General features: G+C 47.0%; 1 protein-coding gene across 7 annotated transcripts in view; it reads right to left on the bottom strand.

Annotated features, from left to right (window-relative positions):
• TNN (tenascin N) overlaps window positions 1-15693 on the bottom strand; it is a 71163-nt gene that overhangs the window by 11652 nt on the left and 43818 nt on the right. For 6 of the 7 annotated variants that reach the window (XM_061383265.1, XM_061383269.1, XM_061383272.1 and 3 more), the window contains 6 exons: window positions 11397-11660; window positions 8669-8799; window positions 7542-7674; window positions 6719-6870; window positions 1296-1392; window positions 211-378 (listed from right to left, as the gene is read on the bottom strand). In XM_061383265.1, coding sequence (XP_061239249.1) covers window positions 211-378; window positions 1296-1392; window positions 6719-6870; window positions 7542-7674; window positions 8669-8799; window positions 11397-11660 — 945 coding nt within the window. The remainder of the gene's footprint in view (window positions 1-210; window positions 379-1295; window positions 1393-6718; window positions 6871-7541; window positions 7675-8668; window positions 8800-11396; window positions 11661-15693) is intronic. The other variant, XM_061383268.1, reaches the window with a different exon arrangement.

Genomic DNA, 15693 nt, shown 5'->3' with positions numbered 1-15693 from the left:
GTAACATACAGAAGTTCTGATTTTATGGTCAAAGATTGCTTTGATGATTCTGTTTAACCCCCTACAGGGAGCAGGGCCTCAGCTGTTCAGTGAGGACAATTCACCTTTGTAAAACAATATTCCATCCCCCAAGTCCACGGCAGGTGGCCGACCCAGCCTCAAGACGCACCAGGCAGGAGACCCCAGCAGGAAGGACACATTTTGTCTTACCTGCCGTGCCTCTGTATTTCCCGACTGTGAGCCTGTACCGCTCCTTGCTGGAGGCCACCTGGAAGGAGTCGTACACAGCATAGGCAGATTCGTTGGCAGTCTGTAAGTCCACTCTCACCTCATAGCGGGTGGGCGTGCCCATGGTGAGGTTGTGTAGCTTGTCAAGTCCTAAGAACAAGGAACAGAATTCTGGTAACCAACTACCCTGTGTGTGTGAGCACCCACCGTTTGCATCTGAGACTTTCAGTCCCCCAAAGGTGCCTTGGCCTTTTCCTCCTGTGATAATGGGAGGGTTTTCCCTATTCCTTCTCTTCTGGGGGAGGGGGTGCCTGTTTTCTCAACCCATTATGTCTTTGGCATAGTCATGCTTCTGAGTGTGGAAACCATGCCCTCTGGGAGGGAGCGGGGGTGGAGGGTAGGTAATCATGGGATGAATCTACCCCCACTGACTCCTTCTCTCTCAAGCAGGAGCATTCCTACTTATCATCCACTTATCTCACCAAGCGGGAGAGGAGATCAACCACTGACTCCAAGGTCACTGATGGGATTTTTGAACCAAGCAAACCACAAAACTCATCTACTCTATCGGATGCTGCAAATCAACGTGATGAGTTTCTAATTCTTCATTTCCCAATTGATGCTTCTGGCTATTTCATTCTCCACAAACATCTGCTCCACAAAAGAGCAGAAGGAAAAGGGAGAAAACAATGCCACAATGACTGGCATTCCTCACAGAATTCCAGGGAACCCGTGCGACTTCCCAGGGAGAGCCCAGAATCCCAATCAATCAATAACTGCTCTCCTCCTGTGGCTTCTGAGAAGTTCAGGCTGCAGGGAGATTGTATGGGGCTCAGATGCAGGAGAAAGCCCACGTGTGGCAGTCCCACCCTCCCACACACTCAGTGCACACGAGAACCTTCCCAGTGACCTGGCCCCACCAACACCCTGGTGGGCAGCTTCCTCAGTGCCCCCGTCACCTGGAGCCCTTCCTGAATGTGGGGAGCTCCCTCAAGACGCCTGATCAGCTTCTTAGGGAGGAATCTCCCCTCCACACCCCAGCCTTCAGGGATGCTCAAAGATCATACCAAGCCAGAACTCCTTCATGGGGTCGCCGAAGCCTTCCACGTAGGTCCGCCAGCGCTTGAAGAAATCCAGCTGCCCGGTGTTCCTCCTCTGGAAGACCTGAAGAGGGAGACTGGTGTTTCTCTCTGACACATGTGGACAGACGTGGCTGAATGAGAGAGGACAGCATGGCACGCTGGGGGCTGCCCTGAAGATGGACAGAAGTGGCCAGGAGGTGAAATTGATGGGGGTGGTGAAGGACCGAAGTGGAACCGAGAGAGAGGAGGACGTCAAGACTGCCTTTTGAGTTCTGGGCTCCCAGTGCTGATGGGAATTCACTCTGCCGATTGCTGAGAAAGGGGCTCTGAGAGAGGACAGTTTCCATGGGGGCAACGTCGCTCATTTGGGGACCTAGTGAGTGTGAGTGGCTTCTGAGGTATCCTGGTGAATGAAGGTGCCATAGGAGCTGCTGAATGTAAGGGCCAGAGCTCTCAGGAGAGGGCCAGGCTGGACTTAGAAGGTGAGCACATGTCTGAGATAGTGCTGGCACTCACCAAGTCCAATTTCACTCTCCTCTCCTCCAGGACACAAAGAGACTTTTTGTTTTAGCCTTTCTTGCAGTTAAGTTGGAACCATGTGACTTGTTCCAGCTACAGGACTAAAAGCGGGGGCACAGGGTGTGGGGTGGGGGTCTCCCCACTCTCTCCCCCATTGCCCCAGGCCATGGTGCCATGGTGAAGGCCACATGTCAAGAGGGCAGAACCATGAGCTGGAATCAGCCTGAATCCCTGAGTCACCACTTAGTAGTGACTTTGCACACGTGAGAAAAAAAGCCTTTTATGGGTTAAATCACTGGAATTAGGTGTTAGTTTGCTACTACGGCTTAGCCCATTCCATCCTAACATGGAAAGCCATCAGGACACAGAGAGGGAGATGAAGCCATTGGAAGGATGAGATAAAAAACAGGACTGAAAGGAGCAAGTGGCCTAGAATGAAGCCTTGTGGATCCCAAGATATAAGAGCCACACACCACAGGATGAGCTCATGGAGGAGAAAGAGGAGCAGCTGGTGATGTGAAGGACAACTGGGAAAATGTGGAATCAGAAAGGCCACCAGAGGAAAGTGTGCCCGACAGTGTCACATGCTGGTGAGAAGTCAGGGAGCGTGATGCCCAAACTGCCCACAGACTCTGGTGACACAGAAGCACCGTGACTTGAGTGAAGGCTGTGCTAGTGAGTGATGAGGGCAGAAAGCCAACCAGTTTCAGCTGAAGAGTGAGTGAGAAGGGACAACACAGAGACACAGTTGGGGCTGTTTCATGCGAGTATGGGCTGCTTTCTTTTCAAAAATCCCTCCATCTGGGGAAGGGAGGCAGTGCTGGTCAGAATCACTCAATTCTTTTTTATGAAGTAAATCTAAAAAGCATCTAAAGGCTAAACACACCTATGTATGCTTTTGCACTTCTAATTCCTCCTGGCCTTGGCAGCCAAGCTAGACGCCACCCTAGCTAACCCCACACAGGAGTCTGGAACTCCCTAGGAATGGAGTGGCGTCTTCCTCTCCACCTTCTGTCCTTTGCGCTCCTTCAAGAGCAGAAGCCCCAACACAAAATCCAGTCCCCCTCTTTTCCACCATGTGCCTTGAAGTCAACCACTTCATCTGGAATTTGGTGAGGTAGACCTCCTAATATTTGAGCATTCTTGATACATTTTTCTCTGGGAAGACACAGGGACAGAGGAGAGAGCAGGTTGCCCACAACAGTGCCCAGAGCTCACCGCCAACTCCTGAAGCATCAGTCCCTGTCTGCTGGCCTGGGGGGCACTGAATGAAGGGTGGGGGTCCTGGCAGGGGGTTGGTGACTCAGTCATTTCTGTTCCTGAGCGTCAGTCGACTTGTTGTCCAACAGGGTTGGAAGCGGGAAGGAGGTGTCTGCCCCTAGAGGTGCTAGGAGGACTCGTGAGACAGGGTGTGTGAAGGGTAGAGAGCTGCGAGCAGAACTTAGGGATGCTCACGGTGAACAACTGCACTAACACTCACTAACACTGTTGTTCCCTCTCCCCTCTTCTTATGTGTCCATCTTGTAGAGACACCACCTTCCTTCCCTGGCTTCCTTGATTTCTCTTTTCACTTACTGATCTATGTAACAAGTGCTCGTTGAGCATTTTTAAAGGCTGACTCCAGGGCAAGAATATACAATGCCATTTTACAGATGAGAAAGTGTAGAAAATCAAATAGAGTCACACAGCCAACTATTCAGTGGCTGATGCAAAGATAAAAGACTGCCTCATCTCTCCCTGAGGAAGTCTGAAAACACCAGCTATGTGGAGTCTACTGTTTAAAGAGCATGCCTTAAGATTCTGGGGCTGTTCATTTCCTATTACGGCACCTGGGACTCCTGGATCATGAACAATGAAATCCTAGGGCATCACCATTTGGTTCCATACACACTGCACCAAATTCTATTCCCACTAATGTAGTTAGTTCCCGTGTAAGGTCAGGCTCAAATCTGATCCCACTCTCCTAGGACAGAGGCTTTACAAAGGCATTTGGTCTCTATCTCCAATCAATGAACATAGTGCCAAAGTATTTTTTTGTTTGTTTATTTGTTTATTTTACTAATGCTTCAGTGTGGCTAGAGAAATTGGGAAAAAAAAAAAAAAGGTTCTGATGCTCTTTGCATCACTATAGACCCAGCTCTACACTTACTAGCTATCTCCTTGGGCAAGTCAGTTAGCCTTGACTAGCCTCACTTCTCTAAACTATGAGATCAAGATGTTAATAGCTTATTTGTCATTATCTTAAATCAAGGCTTCAGCATGGTCATGAATCATGATAAATCATAAAGGCCAGAGTCTGGCTCATACAGATATAATGAGTGATTATTATATCTCAGTAAATGTGTTAGCTTGCATTTTATAATGTCAGATTTCAAATGAACTGACCCACAGGGATCATTTGTACATCTTGATCAGGCAGCCTTAATTGACTCACTGAGAATCTAGTCCATTCCCTTCTATGAGGTGAAAATACCTTATAATGAACTATTTGGGATAACAGAAACCCCTTGCCAAATAAATCTCAAAGGAGAAAAAAATCTTTGTCTGATTCTAACAACAGAGCTTTGTTGTACTCTAGAACTTTCAGTCCTAAATGACTAAATCAGGAGGAAAAAATGAAAATCTCACTTAGATGCCTGTGGAAAGAGCCTCTCATGTAGTTCTTAGGACTTGCAAGATGGGAAACAGAAATGGAAATATTTAAGACACTTAAGTGTTCCTTAATAGTCTCCATTCCAGCTTCCCACCCGTAGCCTCAGTTACCTCAGGGCAGAGTTCTGGCTAACCCAAGTTAATCAAATTGTGTTCTTGCTGCCTGAGTGGAGAAGAATTTCCTTAAAAGGATTTGAGAAGCTCAGTTTATAAGGATAATATACTATGATCATCTCTCAGTGACAGAAGACTTTTGAACACCCCAAAACATGGAAATTGCCAGTAAAAGATTCAGTGGAGAGGTTTGCAGGACTCCACATATTTTCTGGAGTGTAGTGGCTTCGAGGAGAACCCTATAGAGTCTCAGTTCATGTAGTATCTTCAGGAACCTGGGTGAGAAAACAAGACTAGGGAGGGGATGGGGCACTGGCATTGGTGGGAACCCAGAGTTATTTCTGGAACTGACCTCTGTGTTCTGGAAAAGGTCACTTGTGTGGGCAAGATATAAAAGGCAAGCTCCTTGAGGTCAGGGATTTTTGTCTATTTGGTCCACTGCTGGTTCCTAAGTATATAGAACAGTACGCGACACATAGTAGGCACTCAATAAATATTAGTGGAAAAGAATCATGGATACTCCCAGGCAGACAGACTAGCAACAGGTCTCTTTCAAAAAATTGTCCCAGACACACATCTCTTTGCCTGGGTGAGGCTGGCTTTCAAGAAGGCCACATCAACAGGGACTTCCTTGGAGGTCCATTGGTCAGGATACTGCACTTCCAAAGCCAGAAGCATGGGGTCCATCCCTTATTGGGGAACTAAGATCCCATATGCCATGCAGCACACCACCGTCCACCCCCGAAAGCAAACAAAGAAACAACAAAAAGACCACACTGGACAGTACAGACATCCTGCCAATGGGTGACTACAGGGACAAAGGCAGGGAACTGGCTTCAAGCTTGAAGGGACAGAAGCGCAGAGGTACAGTGGTGCTGAGGAGAACAGCAGGTGCAGCCCTATGAGTCTAGTCAGGTAGATGGCATCCATGTGACACTCGGTTCCATTATTTTTACAAATCAATCAAGAATGTCCCCCATCTGATCCATTTCTGCCTTTCGGCCATCAGATGCAGCTGTGTGGATAATAAGTTTTCCTCTTTGCTGCTTATCAGATGGTATCATTTTATCTGTGGCTGCTCGAGTGTCTTTGGTTCCACAGGCCCTGAACGAATGTGTAAAGGAATATAGTCTGAGCTCTATGAGATCATGCTTTCTCCTTCCCACAGCAAGTGGTGGAAGCACAGTGGGTCAGGCTGCAGGCTGGTTTGGAGCAGTGAGAGCCTCTCACTGTTCAGGCACAGGGAGAAGGTGGTAAGGAGAAGTGGAAAGATCAGATTGAAAGTCTCAAAAGCAGCTCATCGTATAATTGGATCAGCAGATGCAATCAAAGAAGGTACCATGCGGTTTAATGGCCCACAGAAAATAAAACCTCCACACAGATGTGAGATGATCAGAACATTGCAAGTTTCCCTCTTTCAGGGTTTAGCCTTTCGTATCAAAGTTCCAAAGGCCCTGCTTCTGTACTGTGGAGCCAGGATGCAGAGCTTGGGCAACAGGCTCCAAAATTCAGAGGACTGAGCCCCCAAAGAGGCCGTGTGTTTCCATCTCGGGTGACCTGAGATGACCCACTGGGAAAACCAGTGACCCAGGAGGCTGGAGTCCTAGAATCTGGTCCCAACTTTGTTATTAACTCATGTGACCGACTCAGTAGACATGAGTTTGAGCAAACTCCAGAGGATGGTGAAGGACAGGGAAGCCTGGCATGCTGTAATCCATGGGGTCACAAAGAGTCGGACATGACTGATCAACTGAATGACATGTGACTTGGTCAGAGCACTTCTCCTTTTGGGCTTCAATCTACCCATCTATAAAGTATGAGCAATAATCTCTCTCATTCTATAGCTTATATGTGAAGGTCATGTTTATGAGTGTGCTTTGCAGAGAGTAAAATGTAGGCAACTGATGTAAAGAGGCCATTAGTATTAATAGATGGTGATAAACCCACAAGCCTTCCCAAACATCAGCCTGAATGTAATCAAGCCTGCTCTATCCCAGGAATCAAGTACCTCAGGCTCTGTTCTTACAGTTCTCTGTTCTCTGAAAATAGCTGCAAGGTACCAAAGTGTCTCTCTCCCATGGATGAAGAAGAAATAGAGCTGCCCAGGGCTCTGTGTGACTCACAATCCAGCCGCCTCCATCTGTGTCCATGTCACAGTACACCTGCAGGGACCGGCTGGCATCCCCATGCAGGTAGATGGTGTAGAGGCCACTGGCGACGTTACTGTTCTGCTGAACTTGACTGCAATCCGAAGGGTGTGGAAAACGGGCACCAACTGGAACCAAGCAGAAGGACAGCGTTGTTAGGAGAAAGGCACGGGAGGAGGGGAGTGGGGCTAGTCCCGTATTTTAAGATCATTTATTTTGTTTAGAAATTATTTTGGAACCTCCTACTATTTTGTATCTTCCAACTCTTCACTCACGTCTTATTTTTCTCACTCACCCTGCTCTCACCAAACCCCTCAAATGTACTAGTGTGTGCTAAATTACTTCAGTGTCCAACTCTGTGACCCTATGCACCGCAAGCTGCCAGGCTCCTCTGTCTGTGGGATTCCCCAGGCAAGAATACTGGAGTGGGTTGGCCATGTCCTCCTCCAGTAGATCTTTCCAACCCAGAGACTGAACTCACATCTCTTACGTCTCCTGCATTGGCAGGGGGGTTCTTTACCACTGGTGCCACCAAATAAGGTCAAGTTCATATCACTTCCTCCTCTGACCAAAGCCCCACCTCTTCCCCTCCACCAGATAATACTCCACTTCACTCCCTTCCTTCATCTCTTTACCATGGGATGGATTTCTTCTGAATCCATAACCCCACTTCCATTTCCCCTTGTCTAGAGAAATCCAGAGCCCTGTCACCACTCGCTCTTCCTTGGACACATTTTCTGGCTTGTCCCATGCTTGTCCTGCACTTCAGTCTAATTCAGAGTGCATGAGGTCACATTACCTGTGGAAAGGTTTGTAGATACACTCCTGCTCTGGCGATCACCCTTAAAGGCAACCAAGGAGACAGGCAGGGTGACACCCTGCTCAAGGCCTTGCAACTCAAACCTCTGGTCCCCTCTTCCAAGCTGTACCTCCTACCAAACAAAGAAGACAGCAGACATTCACTCATCACCCGCAGCACCTCGGTGTCAACAGCACTCCCTGGTGCTAATGACAGAAGCTCCTTGGGAGGGCAGAGTTTTGTCTTTTTGAGAGCTCAGTAGTAACCCAGAATCCCAGTAGGTTCCAGCCGCTTCTCTTTAGGGCTGTGCCATGGAGATTCAGCACTTCTGGGAGGTCTAGCTGGGAACCAGCACCTCAAACTGCCACCGGGGCAGCGACCTCGAGGGGAGTACACATGAGGTCTCCTGCCCTCCAGATACAAGCTGGGGCACCAACAACAGCCACTACGGGCAGCAACAGGCTAGCAACACCAAGCTGAGAAAGTAATGGGCAAGGTGAAGCTGGCCACTGATCTCTGAGGCAGGGAGATAGCTGGGTTTTCAATAACCTTTCTCCCTAGGCTTATAGTGGCAGCTTTACCACTGAGATAATGAATATATCAAGGTGCCCTTCCTTTTTTCCTTCCTCCCTTTTTTCTTTCAAGGAAAGAGAATAATAACTTTCCACTGGGACAAGTCACAAAAATATGCTGGCTTTCTAATTCCAGGTGAGAGGTATAACTCTTGAAATAAGGTTAATCAAATTCATTGAATAAATATTTATTGAACACCAACCATGTGCTAAGTTCCAAACACTTCAGACACAAGGCGAGGCAAAGCAGACAAAAATTCCTTGTCCTCGTGGAGCTAACATTTACTGGGGAAGTAACACGGGACAGATGTGTGGCCAGCAGATACGTGACAGGCAGCTAGGAAGGAGCAGGCACGAAGGTTAGTCCCATAAAATGAGACCACACGTACACTGTTCACAAATGACCACGTTTAGCATTCTCCCTTGCATACAGCAAGTGATCAGTAGGGATCAACACGTTCATAAGAAGGTTGCCATGGACCAGCTATTGGTCGGCCCCAGTGAGTTGCTGTACATGGAGGCTGGGGCAGAAGAGAAAAGGCAAGTGTCTGGTACCTTGACAGTGCCGTCTGGGAACTGGTAGGTCAGAATATAGCCATCGATCTCGGCAGAGGGGGGTGTCCAGGTCAATGCCCCACCGGACTGGGTTACAGCAGAAGGATGAAGGTTTTGGGGAGGGTCAATGTCTGTATATAAAACATCAAGTAATTATTATTACTAAGGTAATGAGAAGAGGTAATTTTTGAGATTTCCGCTTATATTCTCTACCTACACACTCCCATTTTCTTCTTCCTATCAAGCAAGTAGCAGGCTCCATTCCTCTTTGCCATAAGGTCTTTAGGATCTATTTTTCTAAAAGTATAAACCCATGGAGGACAAGAGGGTTAAGGGGTGAGTTTCAGAGGGAGTGAACCTGGGCTCCCACTTCCCCAGCAGATCTGCAGAGAGTGGTGGTGGTGATGGTTTAGTCACTCAGTCATGTCCGACTCTTGTGACCCCATAAACTGTAGCCCACCAGGCACCTCTGTCCATGGGATGGGATTCTCCAGGCAAGAATACTGGAGTGGGTTGCCATTTCCTTCTCCAGGGGTTCTTCCTGACACAGGGATCAAGCCCAGGTCTCCTGTACTGCAGGCAGATACTTTACTGACTGAGCCACCAGGGAAGCCGCAGAGAGTGGTGAGTATGAGCAACTTCGGTCAGCAAAGTCCTGGAGATGGCAGGGCTCCCAAAGTGGCAAGGAGGAATGAAGACCCAATGCTAAGACCCATATATATATATATATATATATATGATGTGGTAAATGGCACTCTGAGTTTGGGAGTAGCAGAGGCAAACAGATCTGAAAGGCCCCTGCATACAGAAACCAGGGGCACTCAGTAAAAACACCTGCCCAGAAAGATGACCGAAAAACCAGATGGGACCCCATGCCTGGCCTTGGAAAATCACCTGAGACCTCACACTCAGCCCTGAGGGAGGAGCATGACTCTAAATTTACTGAGATTTCCAACTAACAAACAGAACGGGAACTTATAATAGAAATTAAGTTGGTACAGAAATATAAAGCTCTGTGTCTTAGGTAACTAAGCGTGCAGCCTTAGAGGCATACCCCGTACAAAATGGAGAAGCAGGGGAGATGCTTGTACAAAAGAGGAGACAAAGGGAGACAGGGCAGTGGAGATGGAGGAAAAGCAGAGATGTCTTCTCATCCCCACGCACTTCTGCACTCAAACACCAGAGGGAAAGCATGAAGACTACATCTCAGCAAAAATTCTAGTCAACACCACAGTAATTGGTCAGACAGCTCACTTTTTTTTTAAGCAAACAAGATATGAATGGAAATTTCCATTTTGAAAAATCATTATCATAGAGGGTGATTTTAATTTAGAAGTTTCCAAAAAAGATGTCTCCAGGCTATTTTCTACCCAGTAGCATTTCAGCTGAGAACTGAAATGCAGTATTTTAATAGAAATCACACAGCTGTTGTTTCGAATTAGGATGTTTTGACAAATTTTGAGTTTCTGTAATATCAGCGTGGTGTGGCTTTCTAAAGCATAACATCTGGTCTGGATTTTATTCCATCCATCACGCGGGAAAACTGAATTTCCTGGTTTCAAAATCAAAGGAAAACCTTAACTATGGAAATATCTTGAGCTGGCTTCTGCCACCCCTTTGCCCACCCATCCCCAGGTTATGAACCTGAGATGTCTGTCTTAGTTATTTCTACATTTCTATGAAGTAGAAAGATGAAATATTTTTGTCTTTAAAAATGGGGAAGGGGCTTCTCTGGTGATTCGGTGGTTAAGACTCTGAGCTTCCACTACAAGGGGTGCAGGTTTGATCCCTGGTCAGGGAACTAAGATCTCACACACTGCACAGCGCAGCCAAAAAAAAATTTTTTTTAATGGGGAAAGTGAAACAAAGAGAAGATAAAGAAGAAAGAGAGAGAGAGGAATGGAGGAGAAAGGAAGAGGGAGGGAGACTGGGGCTTGGGGTTGGGGGAGATGGGGGATGGAGGAAGGGAGGGGGAGAAGGAAGGAGGAAGATGTTGGTTACCCCAGGAGAGAAGTCCTGGGTATCGGGGAGCCTTGGATGTGGAAGAGTTTTTCTTTCTACACACCTTTGTTTAGTTTGAAAATTTTCACTATAAGCGTGTATTACTTTTTTACTAAAAACGTCCGTTAACTGTAACTGATAAAGATAATGAATACATTCAAGGCACCTCTAGTTCCAGTGGCCACACATGGTAATACTGTGGCCGCACAGGGGATGGCCAGGCTCTGCCCAGGCTGTCCAAAGAGACCCAAGGACGTCAGGGTGGGCTGCGTGATCCTGTCAGGCCCCTGGGAGGCCTCATCACGCACACAAAATACAGGCAGTCCAGGCCCCTTTGGTGGCCAACTGGAGAGGGACAGTGAGAGAAGGAAGATGCTCCACCACTGCCTCCAGCGTGGAGATGGAGGCAAAAAGGGCTCCTTGCCTCCCTCTTCCCCAAACTGGAGCAGAGGCCCAGCCAGGTCCTCAGGTCAGGATGGAGAGCCCGGGAGCTGGGCTGGGTGAAGAGGGGTGTGAGGGAGGCCCCCTTCCACACAGGCTCCTTCACACCACTCCCTTCCTAAACTGTCTGTCAAGGCGTTACCTCGGAAGGGTGAAAAGGGAAGCACTCTGAAGAATGCCCTCAGGGGTAGCACTGTGTTCCCTGCTCCCCTCCTCAGACTAGATGTGGAGGAAGGCAATCTCCTGTTGGGTGTGAAGGGCTCGTGTCCCCCACCCCTCACAGTACCTGTTGGGGCCTTGGTGTCGGCCTTCCTGCTCTCCCGGTCCCCCTTCTGCGCCCACACGTGGACCGTGTACTCCACGCCTGGCCTCAGGCCCATCAGGACGGTGCTGGTCTGCTCCTTCCCCACCGGAACCTCCCTGGTGTCTCCGTCAGCAGAGGTGTAGCGCACCAGGTACCTGTCGATGACGGCCTGCACCGGGGCCCAGGAGACGGTGGCCGTGTTCTCCGTCACCTGCTCGGTCATCAGGTTCTGGGGGCTGTCAATTTCTTTTTAAAAAGGAAATGCTGAATTTTAGGGTTAAAGGAACACATCACCATTCATGTTACTTTTATTAACAATACAATTCCACTGAAAGCATTTTTCCAGGGGAAACAAACCACTGGAAAAATGTTATATTAAAACTGAAAGGAATTTGATCTTCTCCAAGTTTATCGACATGGAAATTTTTTGTCCTTCTAGTTCCCTTAAAAATTTTTAAAAAAATCTCCTGAGCAACAAGACAAGTGACCCAAATGGCAGCTGAAGGGACCTCTTTTGCTATCTCCATGGTATATAGCTATTTTGTTTCACAGAATTTGAGAGCTGAGAAGTTACATCTTTCAAACTTCTTCCCTTTCATAAAAGGGGAGGAGAAGGGAGATCTAGAGAAATGAAAAGACTTGTCCAAGATCCTGCTGTTTTTTTGCATTAAAACTTGGACTCTGGGGACTCCCCTTCTGGTCCAGTGGTTGAGACTTTATGTTGCCAATTCAGGGGGCGTGGGTTTGATCCCTGGTCAGGGAGCTGGGATCCCACATGCTGTGCGGCCTGGCCTAAAGTAAACAAACAAAGAAACAACAACAAAAAAAAAACTAGATAAAAAACCTAGACACTCTTCCTCCTGAATTTTGAGCCCTTTCACCTTCTCAAGGACTTTGCTCCCTTTCATCTGCCCTCTCTCACCTGTGCCATCAGTCTCTCCCCATCTCCCGTCATTCCCAGACAAACAAGCTCTAGGCTCTCCCGTCCCTCTGCTCCCCTTAACCGACAGACTTCTCAGGAGAACCTGCCTGTATATCCCACCTCCTGTTCACTCCTCAGCTCAGTGAAGTTTAGCATTTTCTACAGCACATCACTATAACTGCTAGTCTAGGTCACCAACAACCTCATCTTGCCAAATTCAATGGACACCTGTCATCCTCACCTTGCTCGACCTTTGAGCAGCATTTGGTAGAGCTGAGCCACTACCCCTGTCTCAAAACACTCTCAGCCCTTGGCTTTCATGACTATACACTCCACTGGGTTTCTCTTAACTGCCTCCTCCTCTCTGATTTCCATCAGCAATCTGAAAATGTAGGGGAACCTGAGGTGCCGTCTCTTCCTCTCTGTCTACAGGTGATCTCCACCATGTCCGCAGCTTTATTAATATTCTAATCATTTACTTAGGGTTGTGTCAGGTCTTAGTCACAGCATGTTGGATCTTCGTTGAAGCATGCAGGATCTTTTGTTGTGGCACATGGGCTTCTCTCTAGGTGTGGCACATGGGCTTTCTAGTTGAGGTGCTCAGTAGATGTCCCCCAGCATATGAAATCTCAATTCCCTGACTGGGGATCGAACCTGCATCCCCTGCATTGGAAGGTGGATTCTCAACCCTGGACCAACAGGGAAGACCCTCCATAGCTTTAAACACCAGCCAGATGCTCACAGCTCCCCAGTGCCTATCAATTCTGAGCCCCTGTGTTTCTAGCAATTCTGAGTCCCTGACTTGTATCTACAAGAGCATATCCACCACAGCACCTAGCATGTATTAAACATTCAATAAATACTTGTGGAATCAATAAATAAGTCTCTCAATTAAGCAAGAAATCCCATGAGTGCCTCAAGCTTAAGCATTAAGTCTTAATGTTTCTCCTCAAATCTGTTTATCGCTCAGAAGATGCCCCAATTGTCCATGTTGCTCAAGTCGGAAACAGATGTCATACTTGGTTCCTCACTTTCTTCCTGCTCCACATCTCATCCATCAACAAACACTGTCATTGATGCATCCAAAATACACGCCCTGATGTCCTCTTTTCTCATCCCTATTGCCACCACACTTGTCCATCTCTCCCTACCAACTTGACAAATCTTCCCCCTCTACTCCTGTCATCTCTCCCATTTATCCTCCTCACTGTGGCCTGAATGACCTTACCTCATTCCATTCTTCTCCTAATAGATATAGCATGCTCCCTCTTTGAGGTACTGGGTGGTCCTGTATGACCTGATCTTTCCCCCTGCCCCCATCATCTCATGCCACTTTCTCTCCCCGCCTCTATGCTCCAGCGACACCAGCCTCCTTTCAAGTTCTTCAACCATCTCGTGCTATTCCAAATCAGGGCCACACACTTGTTCTTCCCTCTGCCCAAGATGGCTAGTTTTCCCCAACCCCCTTCTGCCCTTCCTCTACAAGCACGCTGTCCAAGAGATCTCTCTGCAATGATGGGAATAGTGTAGAATCTATATGTTAGTCACACGTGGCTACTGACCATTGGAAGTGTGGTTAGTGCAACTGAGGAAATCATTTTTAAATTCAGTTCAGTTCAGTTCAATCGCTCAGTCGTGTCCGACTCTTTGCGACCCCATGGACTGCAGCACGCCAGGCTTCCCTGTCCATCACCAACTCCTGGAGCCTGCTCAAACTCATGTCCATTGAATCAGTGATGCCATCCAACCATCTCATCCTCTGTCGTCCCACCTTCAATCTTCTCCTCCCACCTTCAATCTTTCCCAGCATCAGGGTCTTTTCCAATGAGTCAGTTCTTCGCATCAGGTGGCCAAAGTATTGGATATTCAGCTTCAACATCAGTCCTTCCAATGAATATTCAGGACTGACTTCCTTTAGGATTGACTGGTTTGATCTCTTTGCAGTCCAAGGGACTCTCAAGAGTCTTCTCCAACACCACAGTTCAAAACCATCAATTCTTCAGTGCTCAGCTTTCTTTACGGTCCAATCTCACATCCATACATGACTACTGGAAAAACCATAGCTTTGACTAGATGGACCTTTGTCAGTGAAGTAATGACTGCTTTTTAATATGCTGTCTAGGTTGGTCATAGCTTTTCTTTCAAGGAGAAAGTAATTTTTAAATTACTGTTAGTTAAAAATTTAATTAGCCACATGTTGCTAGTGGCCACTGTATTGGATGGGACAGTATAACAGAACTGTAAGCTGGACACATGGCCATCAAGCTAAAGACTCCATTTCCCAGTTCCCCTTGTGGTGAGGGACACTGTGTCTTCGGTCTAGCCGGGGGAATGTGAGGAGTGACATGTGCAGTGCAGGCATCTCTTCCCTTTCCCATGCCCCTTTCCACTGCCTGGAGTGAGGATGGGTGATGACCATGTATTGGATTGGCCAAGAAGTTCATTTGGGTTTTTCTGGGAAAACTCCCTATGAATGGCTGAGCAACAATATGGAAGGAGCTTGGGTCTCCTGAACCATGGAGCTATCATATCAGCCTTGGCCCCTTATGCTCTGACCATTCCACAAGAGAGAAATAAATTTCTTTCTTGTTTAAGCCACTGTTATTTGGGTGTTTCTGTCAATGTGCATCTTTTTTTTTAATTTATTTTTAATTGGAGGATAATTGCTTCACAATGTTGTATTGGTTTCTGCAGTACATCAACATGAATCAGCCATAGGTATACATATACTCCCTCCCTCTTGAACCTCCCTACCTCTTCCCATCCCATCCCACCCCTCTAGGTTGTCACAGAGTACCAGGTTGAGCTTCCTGTGTTATCTACTACTCCCCCATTTCATCCCTGCCCTGTTATTATCTACACATATACCATGTTCATCCCCTTCACAAAACTTATAATTTATAGTTAAAAATGCATTTGCTTGTTGACTGTCTGTCTTTCCCACTGGACTTCAAGACAGTAGGAATCATATTTATTTTGTTTACTGCTATATCCCAGGCCTGGCACTTACAAAATATTCATTAAAATTTAGCTGCATGTTGAAATGAACACTGACCTTCAACGGCCAAAAGTTACATTTGTTCCTTTAATCTAAACACCACCTATTAAGTAAAAAATAAAATCAAATAGCTTGCTACAAAACAGTACTTTAATGCAGTGGTTTCAAGAATTTTATATTGGCTCTATCTTATTCCTAATAATTTCCTATAGCTGAGAAGCATTGTCATTAAAAACACAGGCTTTGGAAAACAGTTTTAACACATTCATGGGATTGCTCAGTACTGGGCCCATTATTATGCTTTGTTCTTTCTTTAGGTGAATGGAGCTTGTTGTTGTGTTTTGTTTTTTTACTATAAA

Source organism: Bos javanicus, chromosome 16 (assembly GCF_032452875.1).
Source record: "Bos javanicus breed banteng chromosome 16, ARS-OSU_banteng_1.0, whole genome shotgun sequence".
Lineage (NCBI taxonomy): Eukaryota > Metazoa > Chordata > Mammalia > Artiodactyla > Bovidae > Bos > Bos javanicus.
The sequence above is the reverse complement of the archived record's forward strand: the minus strand, read 5'-3'. Positions and strand labels throughout refer to the sequence as shown.